We start from the raw sequence: 20,673 nt of genomic DNA, 5'->3' as shown, positions 1-20,673 counted from the left end.
AAATGTATTGTTAGCATAAGTCCCTAAAGACTCTGCATTTTTAAAAAAGTAGCCATTAGTGGCTTTTCATTTTTTATATTGTTTTTGGTATAAATGGGATTTATGTAATGTTTATTTTTTTTTCTTAAGGTGTATGATTTTTTCCGATTAACTTTAATCTCAGGAGATGAGTTACATGACTTCTTTGGAGGAATGGAGGATCCCTGTACTTGTGATTGAAGTTGAAATGGCTGAGATTATAGGTTCAAGTGGTAGCAGTAGTACTCAGCTGTCACCTCTTTCCATATTGCAGGAACTGTTTATGTTTTTCATCATAAACTTGAAAACTGGAGTCATGCCTGCTTTGCGTAGTTTTTGAAGATTCTGTGCCTTTAGCCATATTTTTGTGACCAAATTGCACCTCCTATTTTTTTCATGCTTAGTTCACCAGCATTTCGTGTATAAATTATCAGATTGCTGTTTCTATGTACTCTGGAATAAGAGAATTTCAGTGTTAACTTACTCCTATGTGTGCTCGATTTTTAAGGGCCTTGTAGCAAGAGACCTTATGTATGTATAACATTATGTAAGTGGTTCTTGGACTTTTCCAACTGCACTTCTGTTTGGATTGTAGTTTCAGTTCCTAGCAATATTACTCATACTTGTAACCTCACTCAAAACCTGTAATCTCTGTTTTGTGAACTGTTACTATGAGTATCAAGTCCACAGGTTAGAATGAGAGAGAGCAAGCGTTGCAAGCTTGGTAATGGTAGTAACTTTTTGATTGCAACAGCACAGAAATTCATTGCCTGTTTAGTTTGAAGTGGTATTCAAGTATATTTGCAAATTGTACTTTTTTTTAAGGATACGACAAAAAATGAGCTTGAAGCTACTCAGCTATTCTGTTCAGTTTTTACAGGCTACTGTGGGTGTCTTTCAGGCAGACTTTGTGCTTCATTTCTGATGCAAAAGTGTTTTATATCTAAATGTAAAAACCCCTCCATTTTTGCTTTAGATTTTTAGGTAGATAGGTATACCTGACTATAACATTCTTCACTTTCAACATTAAACAAAAAAATTCTTTTAATTGACAGGATGCAAATGCGATTAAGAAAATATTTAATATGAAAAAGGCTGAAATTGAACACAGTGAGTTGGCCAAGTCAAGTCTCCGAATCAGGTACTGCAAATAGAGTTCTTTTCATAATGTCATATAAAAATATCTGTAGACATTCCCTTAATTTTGATGTGGAGAATATAGTGGAAAATTATTGCTTGAAAACTTAATTTATTGTTGTTTTAAAAGTTATGAATTGTATAATAGTTTTTGGAAGGAAGTTTTTTATTGAAATACTTCTGTGGTGAAGTATTTCTGTGATGCGAAAAACAGTGTCAGTGGATCTTTTATAACTTAAGCTATGGCAAACTTCCACCGTATGTGTTTAGAAGTTAATAACAGAAAAGGAATGGTGAGCAACAAGGTGCTTTATTGTGCTTTGCTTTACAAAAATGCTGGATATTCTTGAACCTTGTTAGAAGCTGAAACATAAGAGTTCACAGTTAGTTAGGTAGGAGCAGCAACACAGGAACAAGACATCAGGCAACAGATATTCAGAAGGAAGTCCACATTATATAAACTCTTGTTTGAAAACCAATTTCTAGCTATGAAAAGAGGTGCAGGACACTGAAGATCTGGACTTACTATTTAGTGAAGCATAGATTTGGCCTTGAACAGGCAGGTATAAAACACTGTTGATAACTCTGTTTCAGGGAATGATTTTTATTTAGGAAACAGCATTTTCTTAAATGCGATCAGATTTATTCTCGTATACACTTTTTACTTATGAGTAACACTCAAAAGTGGGTTTAGATACTATTTGCCAGTATGACCTGTGTCAGTTGCCTAAAAAACGTCTTGCAGGTCATCCAAGGAGTTAGCAAACTCTTTACAAGGTGGACTCTCTTCATGTATTTGAGCTGTTTACTGGTATTTGATGCTGGAAAATAACAGCTGTCATTTCCTGCAAAGGTTTGCATGATACGACTGAGAACACCAGCACTCCCTGTACTGAAAGGCAGTTTAAATTTTTTTCTCTGAAAAAAGTGTACATGGTGTCAGAAGTATGGCCTAGGATGTGAGAAAGAAATGGAAGTTACCTGATTGATTTTTAAGATTTGGTGCTTTGAGACATTCAACCTATATAGTGGTTTTTCTGTTTCGTTTGTTCAGCGTTAGCGTGCTTCGCATATTTGAGTGAATGATTGTTGGAGCATATAAAAATATAAAATCGGAAATACTGTTAGGGAGTAATTCCTGACACATATTTTAATAGTTTTCCTTCTTAAAAGTACATGTAGTGCCAGAAGACCTGGATTGTACAGACACTGAACATACATATGTGTTTGATTTGCAGTAACTATAATTACATGTAGGCATAGAGGTTTTCTATTTAGATTGTGATTTTATTTTATTTTTCTCACTGTGTTGGCCATTGATGGAGCTCAGGATGTCGCAAGTGTGTGTCATGTTTAATTTTTGAGGCTTAACTGTTTTTCTTCAAAATAAAGCTGTTTGCATAAGAAGGGATGACAGATAAATCACACTGATATTTGTTAGCTGAATTCCTCTCTTGCACTGCCAACCCATTTCCACCTCTCAGCTACCTTGTTCTGGATGTTCTCCTATGTACTGTGTTCTCAATAGAACTGCAATTCCTGAAGTAATCTGAGTGTCAGAATAATCGACAGCTCCCTTCTTTGGTTCTTTAAATTTGCAACAAAAAAAAAATTATAATGCCTGAAGCAGGCTACAATAATATTGGGTTAATGCAAAAAAATTTGAGGTGAGAGAAAAGTATAATGAAAACCAAACCTCTCACCTGCTGTTCTGCATTTCACTGGTTGCTTATTTTATTGAACCAGTATTCTTTTTTTGTTTGTTTTTCTGCTGAATCTGCATCACAGAATCATTATTTTTTATTTAAATTCCTAACTTCTTAATTGTCTTGAAGGCGCATCTTCTTTCCCTATTGCTGATTTTGGTAAAACACCCCCATAAGTTCATTTAAAGTTTTTTTTATTATATTTTTCTTCTGAATTTACATCTGTTTGTCATTGATGGATCAGGCTCAAATTCATCATAACACTACTAACCTAAGTTCTACAGACGTGTTACCTCTGTGTCAAAAATCATACTATTCTATCATGGAGTTCATTGTGTCCTTTGTCATACTAAATGGCTCTTTGTTGGTGCATTTAACTGTCCTCCCTTAAATAAAGTGACAAAATAAAGGTGCCTGACAATATGCACTGTCAAGCAACTTGACAGTGATTTTAAGTATTGATAAAACATGATTGGATCTGTGTGATTAGCTTTATCTAGATGCTAAGGAACATTTTGTTGGCTGCTTTCACTGTTACTGTAGGCTGAGCTGTGTGTGTAGCTATTAATCTGCAATCTAAATGTTGCCTTCCTCTGCCTTTATAAACAAAATCGATATTAATGCTGGGGCACTAAATGTATCTTAGTAATACTTTACTTTTAGCTTTAAAACATTTTATATCTGTCTCTGAACCTTTTGGCTAATCTGTCAAAGTAATTCTGTAAAAAGCTTTGTCCTTGCTGCATCTTTTCTTGGGTCTAAGGTGGGCCTTTTTTTTCCCCTTTCCTTGGCTTGTCTCTTCTGCCTTAAGGACTCCATCAAATTTGACTGCTTCCAAGCTGACAGGTCCTTCCTCACAGGGTAAAGGCAGTGTCGGTGATGAGAGAAATTCTTCTAACAAATATTATCGGTAAGTAAATTGTGGACTTGGAGGAAAAGCTGGGTCGTCATCACATGGAAATACTAAAATTTAAAGTTTTGGGGTTTGTTCGGTTGTTTTTCTTTTTTTTTGTTTTGTTTTTAGTGGAGAGTGCTCTTCAATATTTGAGATTCAAATATATTAATGTAATAAATATCTATTAACTATGATTTAATAAGTGGCTTTGCTGTAATTATTCTTCCGTGTTTGATTTTATATTTAACATTTCAAAATGCTTGTTGTGAAGTACTCTGTATGCAATTATTTCATTAGAAATGTTCTGAAGAACAATATGTTAAGCTTCATTGCAAAATAAAGCAGATGAAATATAACATGGAAATGTGTTGTAAACCTAGAAAAACTGTATTTGGAGACTAAAGAGAAATAGTAAGTAGGACTAAAGAATTAAGAGGTGAATGATGGAAATGAACAAAGTCTGTAAAAAGAAAGTATTGCATTTGGGTTACGTTTATGGCAAACTTGCTGGGTGGACTGGATTACTGGAGGCTTTCTGGTTTGTTCTTTGTCATCAGCTAAGAATTTTGGTACCTAGTAGAGGTCTCATGTCTGTGGGTTACTGTCTTGAAACGGTACTACTCCTGGCTAATTCCCTGCGTGTGTACTCTGAAACCATGGTTTAACACAGCAGCTGCAAGGGTGTTTAAGGGACTGAGCGTCTGTGCAGAGTTGGTGTAATGTGCAGAGTTGGTGTAATTTTGAGCAGCGCATCTGCTTTTTCCCAGTCTTCACTTTGCATGCACAGGGCCGGGTTCCTCCCATTGCTGGAGGTGCCTACAGAGCTGACCTTGTAAAAAAGGAAATTGCCAGGCATAGCCTGCCGTGTAGGTATGAAGTGCTGTGCCCCAAGCGTGGGACAAAAGGGAGGAAGAGGGGGGTGCTGAAGAAGTCTTTGTGAGCCCAGAGCCAGCGTGGGCGCTGATTTACTCCACCTAGAAAGCAGAGCAAGCTGCTTCATGTGCAGGCACTCTGTGCTGAAAATGCCTAAGGTGAGGATGGGGGAAGGAGAGAAGATAGCATATGAGCTTACAGCTTGCTGAATTCCTGCATGTTGATAAATCCCTATAAAACAGGATCAGATAACAAAGTTATTAATTGGGAGGCACTTGTTATCATCCCGCTTCTCCCCCAGTAACTCAAATACTCAAATATTCAACACAGGACAGAAGATGGATAGCTTGAGCTCTAGCTTTCTGATTGTGTGTCCAGTTTTTCAGTGTGATGAACCGCCTCTTGAAATGGAGGTCATTAACATAATATAACTGATGAGGCGTTAACAGTTTCTCTTGTTAAGGGCTCCAGTCTTGTCTTTCGTAGCCCTGTCTATTCCTGATAAGGTAGGCAACAGTCATGAGCTTCACTTGTTTACTTACAGACTCTGGGTGACTGTTAATGGTTAACCAGATAACCCTTTTTTTTTTTTTTTTTTAATTTTACACATTTTTTTCTTTTTTATAGTAACAAAAGATCAGCCCAAGGGGATCGTTTATCAGCAATAACCATGGCATTGCAATATGGATCGGAAAGTGATGAGGATGCAGCTTTGGCTGGTAGGAACTGAAATGCAGTTTCTCGATTTATTTTCTTTATTTAAAATGTTTGGAATAAGCAAAACTGTAGAGCTCCTGATACATTCAAATATTTTTAGTTCAAAAATATGTTCCAGTGTTTCCAAACTCAGCATGTAATTCTGTTAAATCAAATCCCTCTTTCCTCTGAGTATGACTTTATAAATGTACAGCTGGTATGATAGGGTAGGCCAAACTTGCTTGCGTGTTTTGAATTTAGTGTGTCTGTTTCCAAGTATACTTATCCAAGCTTTAGGAAACTGTTGCTTATTTTTAGTCCTTCTAATGTGAAACAGAAGGGGAGGCACTGGAGGAGACATTGGGTGCTCCCTGCGGTAAGAGAGATTTACAGTGCTGCAATTGTTTGAGAGAAATCTCACTTACCCTCGCTCACACTGGCATACTCTCTCTTGTGCGATTGGGTCTTCTAGGTATCTATCAGGTTTTATTTTTTTAAGGCGAAGATAATCTATACGAGGTATAAGAATAGATAAATGTAATTAATGAAGTTAATTTAGAAATATCTGGTCTAGCCTAGCAGTCATGAATTCTTGCATGAAGGTTTATGTTAAAAGCATATAAAAAGGCATGCCTTCATACAGCATCCTTAGTTTCATAATAACCATGCTTTAGCATTATACTGTAAGCATATATGCAGTCATATATGCATTGTATCAGATATTTCAGTAGTGGTCATAAATTGATATAGGTGCTCTTTAGAGTTAGTCTGTCTTGATAGTTACATTCTCGGTGACTTCCTTGAATTCATCTCGGCGCAGGTTTCCAAAATGTTTTTGTACACACACCATTGTTTTATTTTTTTGTTTACATTATTCCTATATTGATGTGAAATGATGCATCTCTTCAATATATATTTTTCAGGCATTTGTTTCACACCTGGTAATTGAATTGTACTCACCACTGTTTTCCAGTGAATGGATACACTGTAGAATGTTTCAGATCATTTTAGATTTTGCTGCAAGCAAAAACATTTTTATTCCTGTTTAGCGCAGGGTTCAGTTATTGCTTCAGAGCAGCTGCTTTCTGGGCGGTGTGAGGAGTATTTATTAGCTTGGTTCAGCGTGATTGTTAACTGCTATTTTTGCAAATTATATTTCTGTAAAAACACATAGCTTTTTGCATCTTTATGTGATTTAAATTCTTGAAATGATCTAACCACTTCCAGGTGCCACCTTTACCATGAACATTATTGTAATTTTCATGGGGCCTTTAGTATGCAGCTGAGGTTTTTGCCTTGCTGCTTTTGAAGCTCACCTATCTTTGTTGCATTCACATAAGAGGCAATATCAATTTTTTTGGCAGACCTCTGTCTCTTAAGATTTTCTGTCCCTCCAACACACTGCTTGGACATCCCTATGCTTTCAGCCTGCAGATGAAAAGGATTTTTGTTTAAACCAAGTGGTCTTTTTATTAGTTGCTCTGGTATCTCATCCTTTTTCCTTCCTCTAACACTCATTAAAATAAACAAGAACTAGGCTACATGACTGAACATTAAGAGAACTTTCTCCTTGATTGTAGCAGTTCCCTAAGCAATGAGCAATATCTGTTTCCAACCTGGACTTGATCCTCACGGTGTCAGAGGGTGTCAGAGTGTGATGGAGCTTGCAGATTTCCAGCTCAAATGTACTAGGACATGAGCAGCTTCTGCAGCTCCCTTGTGCCTTGCTGTAAATCTGCAAAGGCAGGCATAGATGGTCACTATGTATTACTCATTTATAAGTATTCAGTTTGTAATCAAAGCTATTTTATTTATTATTATTATGCTTTTGGTTTTACTAGCATCTATCTTCAGTTAGACTTTGAGCATTCCTTGTTGTCTAGATGCTTTGGGACCACAAAGGAGACAGTGTTCAAAGCAAATCACTTACTAAGCAAAGACTAATTTTCTTTCATATATGTTCAAATACTCTCCTCTCTGCTCTTTTTTTCTGCCTCATCACTGAGTAAGAGTACCTGTGTGTGATACATGCATTTACATCTGATAACAAAGCTCAGTTCCAGTTGTAAGTTAGGTGGCTTCCTCCTTTTGCAGTGAAGTCAATGTAACATTACTCCGTTGTGAAGCTGTCACTTCATTAGGAAGCAGTCACTGAGGTGTGGAATAAACAGCAGGAAATACATATTGTTTGTGACTGTAGAGTGACATGTATTTTGTGGTTAAGGTTTACTGTGTTTGTTTGGGTTTTTTTTTCCTGTATCTGCTAACTGTAGCTGTGGTAACAGCTGCAGGAAAGGGGAGTAACTGGCTGTTACTCTCCACTGCCAGCGCGTGCTTGGTGGGGATATGGGACCTGGGGCTGCTGCATGTTATGGAATCTACTGTCTTGTGTTGGATTGTTTGTTCCATAGCAAAACATGGATTTTTCTATCTTCTGATCGGAATAATACATTCTTCTTCAGTTCTTAAGATAACAGGCTTCGTACTATGAGAGCATTATCGTTTTCTGAATATGTAAGAATGTATAATGTTTGATACAGCACTTTTAAAGGACATGCACATCACAACAGAAATGTTTATAGCTGTATTACAATGTTATGTAAACACTTTCCTTTTAGTGCCTGTTTAATTTACTTAGATTTTTATTTTAGGGAATGCCTTGTGTGTTCTAATTTTTAATACAAAGGAAGTACATTTCTTATTTAGGGTGTTGAACTGCTTTGCTGATGACTGTCACATGTCAGAGAACAGAAATATACTTGTCTAGTTTCTTATTTCTTCTCTCATAAAAACAAGGTCTTCCGCTTTTTCTATCGTTTCTTACTTTTTGATTGAGCACTCGGAACTGAACTGTTGGAGCAAACAGAACTGAAGACAGTACTTTGCTTTGTAATCTATTTTGGAGACTTACTTTAGCTGATAGAATTATCTTAGCTGTTAGTGTTTGTCTCCGTGTTCAGGGTGATATGTTAAGTCCCGGAAAACATAGTGCTACCTCCAATCTTTTGTTTCTGCCTGAGTTATTCTGTACAGCTCCTGCTTTGAAGGCTACTGTGTAGTGCATGCTAGGCCATTAAGTGATGCTGACTGGCATATGGATAAGTAATTGGGATAATTTTGAGTGTCTTTCCTGAACCAGTAATGAATGTCTTCATAATGTGTTTGCTCATCTACTGAGGTCTGCTTGTGTTTTAGCTTACATCTAACTTGTCTGGTAGATCCAATACGTCGTACACTCGCATAGATCTGCAATGTCAGAGTGCAGAGGGAAAATGATAGTACTATGTTGTTATGCAGTCAGAGTATCCCCTGGCTGTGTCATCATTTCAATGCGTCTACTGAACTTGGGTAGAAAGCTTGAAACATTGCCAGCCTCCACTGAGCAATCATGAAAATCCCAGCTGGAAGCTTGGCGTGAGTGTTAGAGAACTGTCTTTTGTGTAACTGAATTACCCAGTGTCATCTGCCAAGCTTTCCTTCAAACCTTAACTCGTAAGAGTGGGGAAAAAGGGTGAATAATTTAACTGCAATATGTGCAAAATCACATAGATTTTATGTTATGCCTGTCTGCAAGGTGCATACTACACTGTGTTGCAGAAAAGTGTGGAAGGATTGGCCATTTATTGCTTCCCATCCTGTATTTCCACTACCAGTGTTTTTTCATTCTTTTGTGTTTCTGTTGCTCATGTAGTGGTTCTCGTAGTTTTATCTGCAGTGAATGTTAGTTCTTCATAGCGTTTCTTTCATTCATCCTAATCCTGAAGCAGGACATATGCTTCATATAGATAACTAGAAAAGTTTTTTTTTAAATTTTTAAATAATTTATTATGAGACGTTTATGCTAATTATATAGTAATTCCAAAATATTTATTTCTCCTTCATTTTTCTGCATATATTAGAGGTGTGCCTTCAGACTTTAGTGCCAGTTTTTTCTGCTAAACTTCACAATTTTTGAACTGAGCTGTGATTAGTATGTTGTAAAGCATTGTAGAGGTTTTTAAGTCACTTTTTTTGTATATAGGCAAAAATTCATTTTTAATTTGGCCATTTTGCCTAACTGGCTAGGTACCTTTGAAAATTCCAGACATGGTTTGTCAATTTGTGTTCTTGTAGTGTGTAGCAGAATGGCAGTAATTCAATATACGAATGTGTTTGGCACAAATACTCGTATTAATGGTTTGATGGGTAAATAAGGATGTAGCTGTTTTATAAGTTGTGTGTGGGTGAATAGTCCTGTTATGTAGTCTCATATATGAACACGTCTCAGCACTTGTAGATGGCAAAGGTGCATGACCAGTGACAGAACTGAAGTCTCATCTGATAAGAGACATTGCAATACCTGGAGAAAGTGCGCTTTTTTTTTCTTGTCAGCTTAAGGCTCAGAAGATACATTTGTGATGTCTTTTTCCTGAGGTGTGAATCTGACTGCCAGAGTGGCTGAACACCCTCAATTGAGGGACTACCTTTTCTTCTGGTTTAGATCTTTATCCATTTGCAAAGTCAACCAAAAAACCCACTCCGAGTTGTCCTACTGAGTTTCTTGTTTTTCCTTTCTTTCTGTGCAGCTGCTGCTCGTTATGAAGAGGGAGAATCTGAAGCCGAGAGCATTACTTCCTTCATGGACACTTCTAATCCTCTTTATCAGCTTTATGACACAGTTAGAAGTTGCCGAAATAATCAGGGCCAGCTCATATCTGAACCCTTTTTTCACTTGCCCTCCAAGAAAAAGTATCCTGATTATTATCAGCAAATTAAAACACCTATTTCATTGCAGCAAATCAGGTAAGAAAACAGAATGCAAACTAGATCTGGTGGGAAACTATTCAAGAGTTCCTTTTATGTCCAGCATCCTATCTTTTGATCAAATTGTTGATACCTAATGCAGTGTATACCAACTTTCCTCTACATTTGGTTGCTTCTTGGTTCAACTCAATCTGCATCAGTCCTTTGATCATCTTTTATAGGTGGCTGCTGTTGGGTTTACTTTCCATGGAGTATCATTTGTAATGTGCCTGAAAGTTTGCCATATCAATAATTCTGAAATCTAGGTGGGCAGCAGAAATGGAAGCTGCTGCAGAACCCCCTGTTATTCTCTTTCCTTGACCCTGATGGCTTGGTTACCTCTTACTGTCATGTTTTTTAAATTAATAGTCTTCAGCAGTGTGAATTGTAGAAAGATGGTTGCAATTACGTTCCGTTTAGCTATGTTACAGTATAACTGTGGAGAATAATTATTTTCATTGGCAATGTAGCTAGTCTGGACTGCAGTACCAAAGCAGCATACCGTTTATAAATCTGTGAGCCGGGAAGGGTTCATCAACTGGCAGAGCACAGTTGTTGTATTAAAAATCTGAGTAAAAAGTGAGCAATAGCTTTCTTTAGTGGTCCAAGATAAGCTGATGGATATGTGTCAGGGTCCTGAGTGCATTAATAGACCTTAATGGCCCTGACCAGCCTCCGGTGGCCCCGGGGCCACCAGTCCCTGCCTTAGCTATGCTGCAGGAGTGCTGCTCCTCCAGCTTTACTGAGTGAGGACTGGACCCCAACACTGTTCATGTGTTTGTAACCCACTCTAATACAGAGGTCTGTAAATTTTAGTTATGCCATAATATGATCCACTAGACTTGGTATAATTGTTGACTAAGCAGTGTGTTCATTAAATCAGAAAGTAAGAAAGATTTTTTTCTTTTTTTTTCTTTTTTTTTTTTACCCTCTTGTAGGGTTTTGCCTGTGCTGGGGAACAAGTATGGAGCTGACTCACTGGTTATCTACCCATGTCTGGATTTAGATAATTTTTTCTTGTGTCTTAGTACAGCTGTTGGCTTGGCAAAGAAATTGTCTTGTCTTGAATGAAGCACAAAATGTACTTGATGGGGGGGTGGGAAGGGTGAAATTGAGAAAAATCGTTGACAGTTGTCAGGGAGCTTTTTGTCAGAATGTACCAAAGAGTATCGGCTCAAATTGCGTATATACAGGTTTAATTGGGAGAGAGTTTCCAATGAAAATATACTTGATATTAGTTATAGGACAAATAATTTGTGATAGGGAGGCAGCTGCGTTTCTGCTTTCCTTACAGTGTAGGCAGGTTGCATCTGGCAATGAGAGCAGTACAGAAATGGCGTGCAAATGTGTGAAGAGCTGCAGAAAAAAATTACTTACTGCCTGAGAGCTTAGAAGGTAAAAAGGGACAGTTTTTTTAGAAAGTTGTAGCTCAGAAGTTGAAGTAGAGTGTTTGTAGTAGTCCAACTTCTTTTAGCAAATTCTGAAATTCAACAGTTCTTTGAATTACCACATAATATTAACTTCTTACTATGCCTAAAAAAGCCTTGAAGTCATGCACATGTGTACTTAATTGATGTGCTTCAGGGAAAATTGAAGCTAGCATGGTTTTACTGATACTGCAGATATGTCTTTAGGTATTCAAAACTGCCACTCATTAACGGTGGAGCGGTTTTTGTGTGGGGTTTTTTTTTTTAGTTGTTGGTGGAGTTTTTTTGTGGGTTTTTTTTTGTTTTTTTTTTTTTTTTTTAGTGGTACATATGAAAAGCATATCTTCTGTTCACAGATGGGGAGAGAAAAGTTAATTGTGCTAGTGAACAATTGAAGATGGTGGAGTGAAGCCTGGCATTCCAGTCTCATCTGTTTCATGTTGGCATCTGGCTACCTATGCTGTCCTGCTAGGCTGAACTGTGAAATATGTGGCCGGTGCAAATTTTATAGCTAGTCATAGATTTCAGGAGTTTGAGCGTTAAATGCAGGAAAATCCTTGCAAAATAATGTGATTTCTAAAGGGAGAGTATGGGTATGTTTTGTTTTGATGAGATGTACATTATACCTGTCCCAGCTTCTCAGATACTTTATGAGCATTATGAACCTTGGTTATTTGAGTTGAGCACTTATCCCGAGCTGTTCCTGGATGTAGGAAGTCATCGTCCTGATGACTTTAGTTTTCTGCTAGTTTCCTGCTGACTTGCTCTTTACAGAATCACAGAATAGCTGAGGTCGGAAGGGAGACCATCCAGTCCAACCCGTGGCTGTAGCAGGGTTCCCCAGAGCCAGTTGCCCTGGACTACATCCAGTTGGCTTTTGAATATCTCCACAGATGGAGACTCCACAACCTCCTAGAGCAACCAATGCCAGTGTTTGACTACCCTCACAGTAAAAAAAAAAAACCAAAGAAAAAAGAGTTTGTTTGGTTTTTTTCTTGTGTTCAGATGAAATTTCATGTGTTTCAATGTGTTCCCGTAACCTCCTGCCCTGTGAGTAGGCACAGCTGAGATGAGTCTGGCTCCCTCCTCATCTGCTCCCACCAGGTGTTCATACATGCACTGGTGAGACCCCCTGCCTTGAACAGGGTGGAACTCAGACCTGTAGAACAAGAATATCCTATTTAAAAAGAAAGACATGACACCGTGAAGGCTGTGACTTTCAGGTGTGGTAAAAGCACATCATGTGGAGGTGATTTTGCAAGCTCAACATTGCTGGTGCCAAGTCATGCTGTAATTATAAATGACTGGAGGAATAGTTGGGAAATAACGCGGGAGAATGTGTTCAGTTACCTGGTACGTAAGTGCTAGATCCTGGCATGCTTACAAGAACCGTGTACCATATTAAATTTTACAGCAGTAGTAAGTATGGTCCCTAAGGCAAATGAGTCAGGCTTTTCCACACCAGCGGAGGGATGCACTCCAGGAAATTCCCCGGCAGCAGTTCTCTTCATACACGTGAGAGCAGTGTGGGTGCACAGGCACTAAAACCCACATCTTCGTGGGCATGCCCCAGTGTCTTGTGCTCCAGAAAGCTGGGGTCGTAGTTGAGATTTTAAAAAGTACGTGGATCTAGCGTAAAACACGGTTGGTTTTGTGTGATGTCTACTATTTGAGAATTTGAAATACATTTTTCTTATGAGCGTGCATCCTGTTGAACAACGGTCTGCGACGCAAGAATCTATTCACATTTCACTGCACTGGGATGTGTTGAGGTTCTTCTGAAACTGTGAAATTTGTGGTAACTCTTGTTGCCTGTAAATTAATTATTAATTATGTGAGTTGAACTTACAGTAAATATGATCTGGTCAAGCATATTTTGCCTTCTAGTTTAATCACTTCTAATGATACGGCAAATAAAGGAGTGGAACTTGTATTGAGATAATGGAAACTGCTGTCTATGTTAAAGCCTGTAGAGTTTATACAGAACATTGTGGGGTTTTTTTAAATAACAGCTAAAGTCTAATACAAATCAAGTTCATAATAAAAAAAATAATATTTTATTATTACATTGACTTTGGAAAAACAGTATGTCACTGTGTTACACTTTGCTTATTTATGAATGAGCCAATTGGGAAAATATTCTCTGCTGAGAAAATTATGCCTCTAATATTTAGAATTCTGTGATTCTGTAATACCTTAACTTTTCACTTTATCTGAGATTTAGCAGTTCTTTCATTCCTTTTTTCACTTAATACAATTTAGATTTGTTGAATGTTGTACAGTTTTAAAATCTTCTGTAGGTATAACCAATTTTCCTACCTTAGCAAGTACTTTCAGTGCATGTTGTATATATGGCCTTTATAATATCACAGGTTCAAGTAAACAAAGTTCTGGACGTACTTCATGAAAAGATTGTATCATTCCTCAGTAGGGCATTTGTCAAATGCCTTTACTGCATGCATTCTTTATTACAGTGTTTTTTCCCCAAAGGGGCTGGACTAATCTCTGGACTATTCTCTATTCTCTTCAATTTCAGAAGAAGAGAAAAGAAGTTACATGATAACTGGTTTTAGCCATGTGTTTGAATATTTTATTTTTCCCCTTGGAATTTTTTAGGCATAGTGTGTGACTAATAAGATGGATCTTTTGATACATGGAGAGAGTATCTCAGTGTTCTTCAGTTCTTTCAGATATCACATCTAGAAGGGCTCATGAGTTTCTGTTAGACCTTTTGGGGAGTTGAGTGACAGCTTACTGTATGTTCTTTTAATTACTATTCTTACTTTGACCAAATTAAGTGTCATGCCAGTGTTGTTTTGGGCTTAGTAACCTTATGAAACTGTAACCTACCTTTTAAACTATTTTTTTCCTCATTTTGCGAAGGTCATTATGTTTAAAAGGTTATTCTTATAAGTTTTACTCATGCTTTCGGGTACAGTTATATCACCATCAGTCATTTCATAGAAATTTCTCTTGGATTCTGGTGTATAAGGTTTACTTTGTAGTATGTTGGCAGTGACTTGCTGTTGAATAAAGCCATGGATTTGGTTAGTTTTAGCCTTGCTTTACAAAATAAATTGATGTTTATAAAATTCTTCCCTTTGAAGATTGGTGAGATGGGGTTTTTTTTAAATTTATTGTGAAACTGCATTTTGTACTGTGAATCCAGAAAAGACACAATACTTGAGTTCTGCTGAGTTAAATCTGTTCAAAGTACTTCCATGAATAACCTTCTTAATTAATTACCCCATGATTTGCTGACAGCAAGTGCACTGAAGAGGTAGGAGATTATTTGCAGACTAGACCAGGAGTACTTTTGTGCTTGTGCATTTTTTATTCTGCATATGTGTGGCTGGAAGTTGTCTGTCTTTCCGAACCTTATGGGCTAAGTCTCTTTTTACTTTTGCTGTCACGCCTTTCATGAATTCAACAGTGAATGCAGGTTGTTTGCTTAAAATCAGATGGGCTGTGCCTTGCTTCTTTGGTTGTGGATAAACAAATGCTGATAGAGAAGCAAGATTTTATTTCCTAGTAAGATAGTTTGGATGATAGCTCATCCTTCTTTTTTAGACAGTATTTCCTTTTGTCTTCTGGTTCTAGGTTAAGACTTAAAGGAGTAAGATCCAATTAAGCTCCTTTTCTTTGCTTCTGAGCTACTGGGGTCCTCCCCTTCTCCATCAGCTTAAAGATTTTGTTTCTACAGAGAATCAGTGCACGCAGAATGGTATATTTAAGACTAACGACAACTTCATATGTGTTTTTTTCTGCTTTTTGGTGCTTCAGGGTTAGACTGCTGCATCGTAATATGCATAGGTCACTGCCTAAATACACACAGGTGAAGCTAGTGTGGGATACCAAGGCTATGCGGAATAAGTGGTATATTTTTAGATGAAGCATGTGATGGTGGTGTTCTGGGGTCTGCATGAGCTACCTCTCCATCTCTGGGAGGAGAGGTAAAGCAAATCCCAGATTTGTTATTGTCAAGTGGCTTGGGATCTGGTGATATGAAGAAGCACCAGTTTCTTTTACCTAAATCTCATGAAATCATACAGGACCAATTTAGAATTCTCTTTTTGTAAAAAGAAAATTGGTGCAGGCAGGTTATATTCCCTAGGAAACACTATTGCCTTGCTTGTTCTGCCTGCAGCTTGCGTTGAATTTGTCCTGCTTCAGAGGATACGACAAATTCCCCCATTTCTCAGTTTGATAAAAATGGCACCTAAACATACAGAATTTGATTGAGCAGGATCAAGATATGTTACTTATAAGTAAATTTGATTTATAAATATCGTGCTGACAGTGTTACTTCAGAGATTCTGAACTTACATGTGATAAGGATATAGAGTTGCCTATTAGCTTTAATAACTCGGGTGGATAGTTGTTGATGTTGAGTTTTGTATTCAGTGTAATCCTAGACTGTCAGTGATTCTTTCAGGGCATAGCTTTTTTTCTTCCCCCCCCCAATATGCTCACATTAATGCAGTTTTGAGTTGGCTGCAGAATAACTCCCAATAAAGAGGAATAGTACAAAGTGATAGTAGGGAGAAGCGATATGAATTGAAGAAGTGGTACTTCAGTTTAGCTGTAGTCCTTTAGGTTACTCTTTCAGAAAGCTGAACCCAGACCTCATGCAGCAGTGATCAAAATACTAACTTGCAATTGTGTAATTCTAATTTATTAAATTAATTGGAAAACTAGAAACTTCTATATTTTTTATTCTGCTTGCTGTCCGGTTTCTCAAACCTTGTTTCAGTTCTCTGAAAAAAGCAAACATGCCAGAGTTGCACAAGAGTGTTTATAAACTACATGCTACTAATATTGAAGTGAAATTTGAGCCAGGAGTTGAAAAGCAGGAATGTTGCATGCACAGTTGCTTACTTGCAAGAGGATGAACTGCAGTGTAGACCTTGGGAGGACTTTGTCCCAGCTTGGTGGTGTGATTTCTGAAGCATGATTTGTTGTCTTCTAGCAGTTGTCTTTATCAGTAAAAAGCATTGAGACATATTAGACATTTGTCTTAAGTATTTAATTTTCAGATCTAAGGCAGATGTGGTGGTCTTCACTTTATTAGATCTGTAGTTAGAGCCCAGTTCTGCGAATTTGTCATCATGAGTTGTCACTTGGAAACAAATCATGCTGATGCTGTCTACATCCGAGGGTTGAAAAAATCTGTTGGTCAGTGTTTCTCTCCAGGGCTGCTCCATAATGGATTTCTAGGCAGGACTTGCTTTTTGAATTTTTTTTGTGTTCTTCGTCTCTGAAGTAGTTTAGCTGACATGGGTAACTTTTTCTAAGATGCAGAATTGCCTTTAGACGTTATTTTTGTTTTCCATTAATCCTTTGAAAGTTTGAATCTGTTTTGTAAACATCTGTCATAGCATCAGTAAACAAGGAAATTGCTGCTTCTTTATGCACTTAATTACCCTATGTGCCTTGACAAATTAGAATATTCTTAAATAATTCTATTCTGAAAAAAAGAAAATTCACTTTCGATGTTCTTGATAAATACGGGCTGGGGTTTTTGGTGCAAGGTTTTTAAGCCTTTCTAGTCTGTGTTTTCCTGAGTGTTCTCTTAATCATGTGTTTTTGTAAAAGCAACAAGTGTTTGTGTGCTGAAGTCCTGTAATGGCTTGGAAATACTTCTGTTGAACTACAAGAATTAATTGCATACATTTTACTCTACAGATTGTGCTTTCTGTACCAGAGAGTGTTCAGGTTAGCTGGAGAAGACGTAAGGTGGCCTGTAGTGTCTGCTACCAGACAGTGGCAAGAGCATGAAATATACTCAGTGTTTCCATCCACAGTAGTAATGAGTGTATGGATCATATGCTAGTGGTTTAGGGAAAAATAATCCTGAATTAAATGGGCTTCTTATTTCGTTTTTGACTTTCTTAATACCAGTCACATATGCCTTAACATATGCAAGTATTTGTTGCTGGAGTTTTACACGCCAGAAATGGAGGCTGACTTTGCTTTTTCTTCATGGCAATTGAATTGGTACCCAAACTCTTTTGCTTTTGAGGGGGGGCAGTGTTTGGGGGTTTTTTAATTATTACTTGTATATTTTACTAACCTGATGAAAATTATATTGGTAATTCTCCTTTTTTTGGAATTGCAGAATGAGTGAAGCTGACAGAAAAACTTTTTGATTATCTGTTGCTTCAGTTGCAAACATTAAAAATAATCTAAAAAATAACGCATAGAGGTTTGCAAGATACTGATGTCTTAAAGTCTTAAAAAAAGTACATGAACCTAAAATGGTTCATTCTAAATGAGAACAGCAACAAGCAATTTTCTCCACACCTTACATTGAGGATATTTGTCTGAAATATCATGCTTTTCTCATAGTCATTGAGGACATACTGGCTCTTCAAATCTGGAAGATGTGAAAAAGAAATATGCTATATTTGAGTAAGGCACATACAGCTGCCATGCTGACAACGTGCAGTTAGTTGGACGTTTCCTACAAAATATATTTCCGTCACGACAGCTTTATAGACATATGTGCACTTCTCAGTAGTTTTTATAGCGGTTTCAGCTCTGTGCCCTGTTTAAGCCAACTGTGACTTCCTCATCCTTGGCTGACCAGTGAAGAGTCCAGTTTTAATACAAGTTGAACATTGTTACTCTTTGTTCACTGGTTCAGCTGTAAGGTCATACTGGCAGGTAAGGTTTGGGACTAAAAAATATAATATTAAATTTATTTTGTGGTAGTGCTTATGCTTCACCAGGCAGGTTTGTGTTCAGCTAGGTGCTGTAGAAACCAGACGTGGTTTAAAGGTGGCAAGCAGGTTAAAATGTGGTGCATAACCAGTGGATGTGACAGGCAAGCGGGTCGGGAAGGAGATGAGAAGGAGGGTGACTGCGTTTTGCGGTTGTGATAGCGTTTGGGTTTTTTGTTGTTGCAGATTACTATTTTCTGTTGTGTTTAATGAGGTGTTGGAAGGTTTTAAAAAAGTTGGCTAGAACTTTCACCACTTGTGCAAGGAAATACGAGAAAACACATTAAGTTACTGTCAAACTTAGTGCACTGAATCATCTGTTTAGCGTATGAAAGATGACTTTTTTTTTTTTGTCCCTAGTCCTTTTCTAACTGTTTTCACGTGAAGTGCTCTTTGCAGGTAGCACAAATCAACAGCCAGCTGTTTTTAAGAGAAGGCAAAAAAAGGAGGGGGCTGACATGAGAGGTGTTGGGCACTTTTGGTTCTCACTGAAGGCGAGCGGAATTGATGTGCGGTGACGGCAGTGTTCGGTGGCTGTGTGGAGATAACCCATTGCATTGACGTCATACCCAGGCCCTGCAGGTCACACCTGGGGTGTACTGGAATAGTCTCAGCAGGTTGTGCTTCTGCCTTATCTGTACCATATCTCATCCAAGTATGAAAACAGGACTTCAGTCTGCACAATGTTCAAGAGGGCAGCTTTCAGAATTATTAAAATCGTTCTTTAAGAGGAGATAGGTTTGCCTAATACAGTTGCAACTGGAAGATGCTACTTGCAGCATCAGAAAAAGAAAACATGTTTATGTAGTTCGAGCTCTTTGGATATTGATTTATTATGAAAAGTGAAAATGTTAAAGAACTGTTTTGCAATATGTAGCTTGAGAAATACCGATCAGATATTCCACTCTTGCAGAACCAAACTGAAGAACCATGAATATGAAACTTTAGATCAGTTGGAGGCTGATCTGAACTTGATGTTTGAGAACGCCAAGCGCTACAACGTTCCCAATTCTGCCATTTACAAGAGAGTACTGAAAATGCAACAGGTTATGCAGGTATGTGGAGTAGAACAATCAAAAGGATATAACTTTACATGTGAATTTATTTCTCTAATGAATACTTTTTCCAAAATAATTTTTAACTAGACCGGTATTTACAGTAGTATTTTCTTGCTTAGGGGGAACTATGGGAATGAAGAGCATCATAGGGTGATTTGCCTTCAGCACACCCGATGCCTTCTGTGATTTCTGTTGGTCACTTTTGTTCCTTACTATGATTCTTAACGCAATTAAGTTGTGAGAAAATTGATGATATGGTGTTTCTTTAGGGTTGCAGGTAATTGGAGGATGCTAAAACACTTCAGATTTCATTAAATGTTCCAGACAAGTGCTGCAACCTGAAATGGCGTTGTTTTCAAATAGGTTCCTCAAAAATTTTTCTGACAGTTAAAAAGAATTATACTGCTACTTTATGTTGGCCAACTTGTGTAAGATAAATCACTGGATATATTTTGATGGTGATTTAGTCTCAAAACCTGTAGTTGCATCTCTCTTTGTGCATCTGATCTGTTCTGATGTTTAATATTGCTCTAGAAATGTCTAACGTTGAGTTTGGCTTCAGCGATTTGTTCTTTTTTACAGGCAAAGAAGAAGGAGCTTGCTAGGAGAGATGAGATTGAGGATGGGGACAGTATGATTTCTTCTGCAACATCTGATACTGGAAGCTCGAAAAGGAAAAGGTGTAGTTCCTGTAGCTCATGATATTGCTGCATCTTTTTTTTTGTTAAAGAGAATATTAAGCCATTTTAGCATTTGTGTAAAGATTTGTAGTTCTGATACTTAACCTCATTAAGTGTTGGTTCAAATTAATTCAAAACTATTTGCTGACTTTATTTTCCTTTTCTGGACTATTAGTTGGCAGTTGTCAGCATAACTTCAATTCAGTAAGTGGCATGAACACTGGAGTTGCACTGAATTAGGTATTTTTTTCAGTTTATTTCTGGATTTTTATTTGTGGGGTTTTTTTTAGCCTGGTGCGTTGCCTGTTTTCACAGGTTGTTAGCAATTATTGCTTCTTTTCTACTGCTTCTCCAATATATGACTATTTATGTAGTTTGGGTAGCAATTTCAGAATGTAATTAAAGTTAACGCTATAGTTGAATTAATTTTTTGAAAGTTTATAGTATTACTCTACAAATATTTTTATTTGGTGAAGTCTCCTGGCATAAATATTTGCATTTTCCATGACCTGAACTCTGCTTGAGCAGCTCTCATCATTAATGTTAGAGCACTGCTTCTCTCTCCCTTCTGAATTTGCACTTTTTCGTTACTTCGCTGGCAGCAGCTGGGCCAAAGAGGTATTTGACGAGTAGATAAACTGAGTATAGTAGGTTGATTATTCTGGATACTGTAATATAA

General features: G+C 37.5%; 1 protein-coding gene across 9 annotated transcripts in view; it reads left to right on the top strand.

Moving 5' to 3' along the window:
* Positions 1-20,673, top strand: part of PBRM1 (polybromo 1) — a 67,051-nt gene that overhangs the window by 9,867 nt on the left and 36,511 nt on the right. For 7 of the 9 annotated variants that reach the window (XM_075432331.1, XM_075432330.1, XM_075432329.1 and 4 more), the window contains 6 exons: positions 1,074-1,159; positions 3,673-3,771; positions 5,257-5,348; positions 9,891-10,107; positions 19,170-19,311; positions 19,897-19,994. In XM_075432331.1, the coding sequence (XP_075288446.1) occupies positions 1,074-1,159; positions 3,673-3,771; positions 5,257-5,348; positions 9,891-10,107; positions 19,170-19,311; positions 19,897-19,994 (734 nt within the window). The remainder of the gene's footprint in view (positions 1-1,073; positions 1,160-3,672; positions 3,772-5,256; positions 5,349-9,890; positions 10,108-19,169; positions 19,312-19,896; positions 19,995-20,673) is intronic. The other 2 variants (XM_075432332.1, XM_075432327.1) reach the window with 1 other exon arrangement.

This window comes from Opisthocomus hoazin, chromosome 11 (genome assembly GCF_030867145.1).
Source record: "Opisthocomus hoazin isolate bOpiHoa1 chromosome 11, bOpiHoa1.hap1, whole genome shotgun sequence".
NCBI classification, from domain to species: domain Eukaryota; kingdom Metazoa; phylum Chordata; class Aves; order Opisthocomiformes; family Opisthocomidae; genus Opisthocomus; species Opisthocomus hoazin.
The sequence above is the reverse complement of the archived record's forward strand: the minus strand, read 5'-3'. Positions and strand labels throughout refer to the sequence as shown.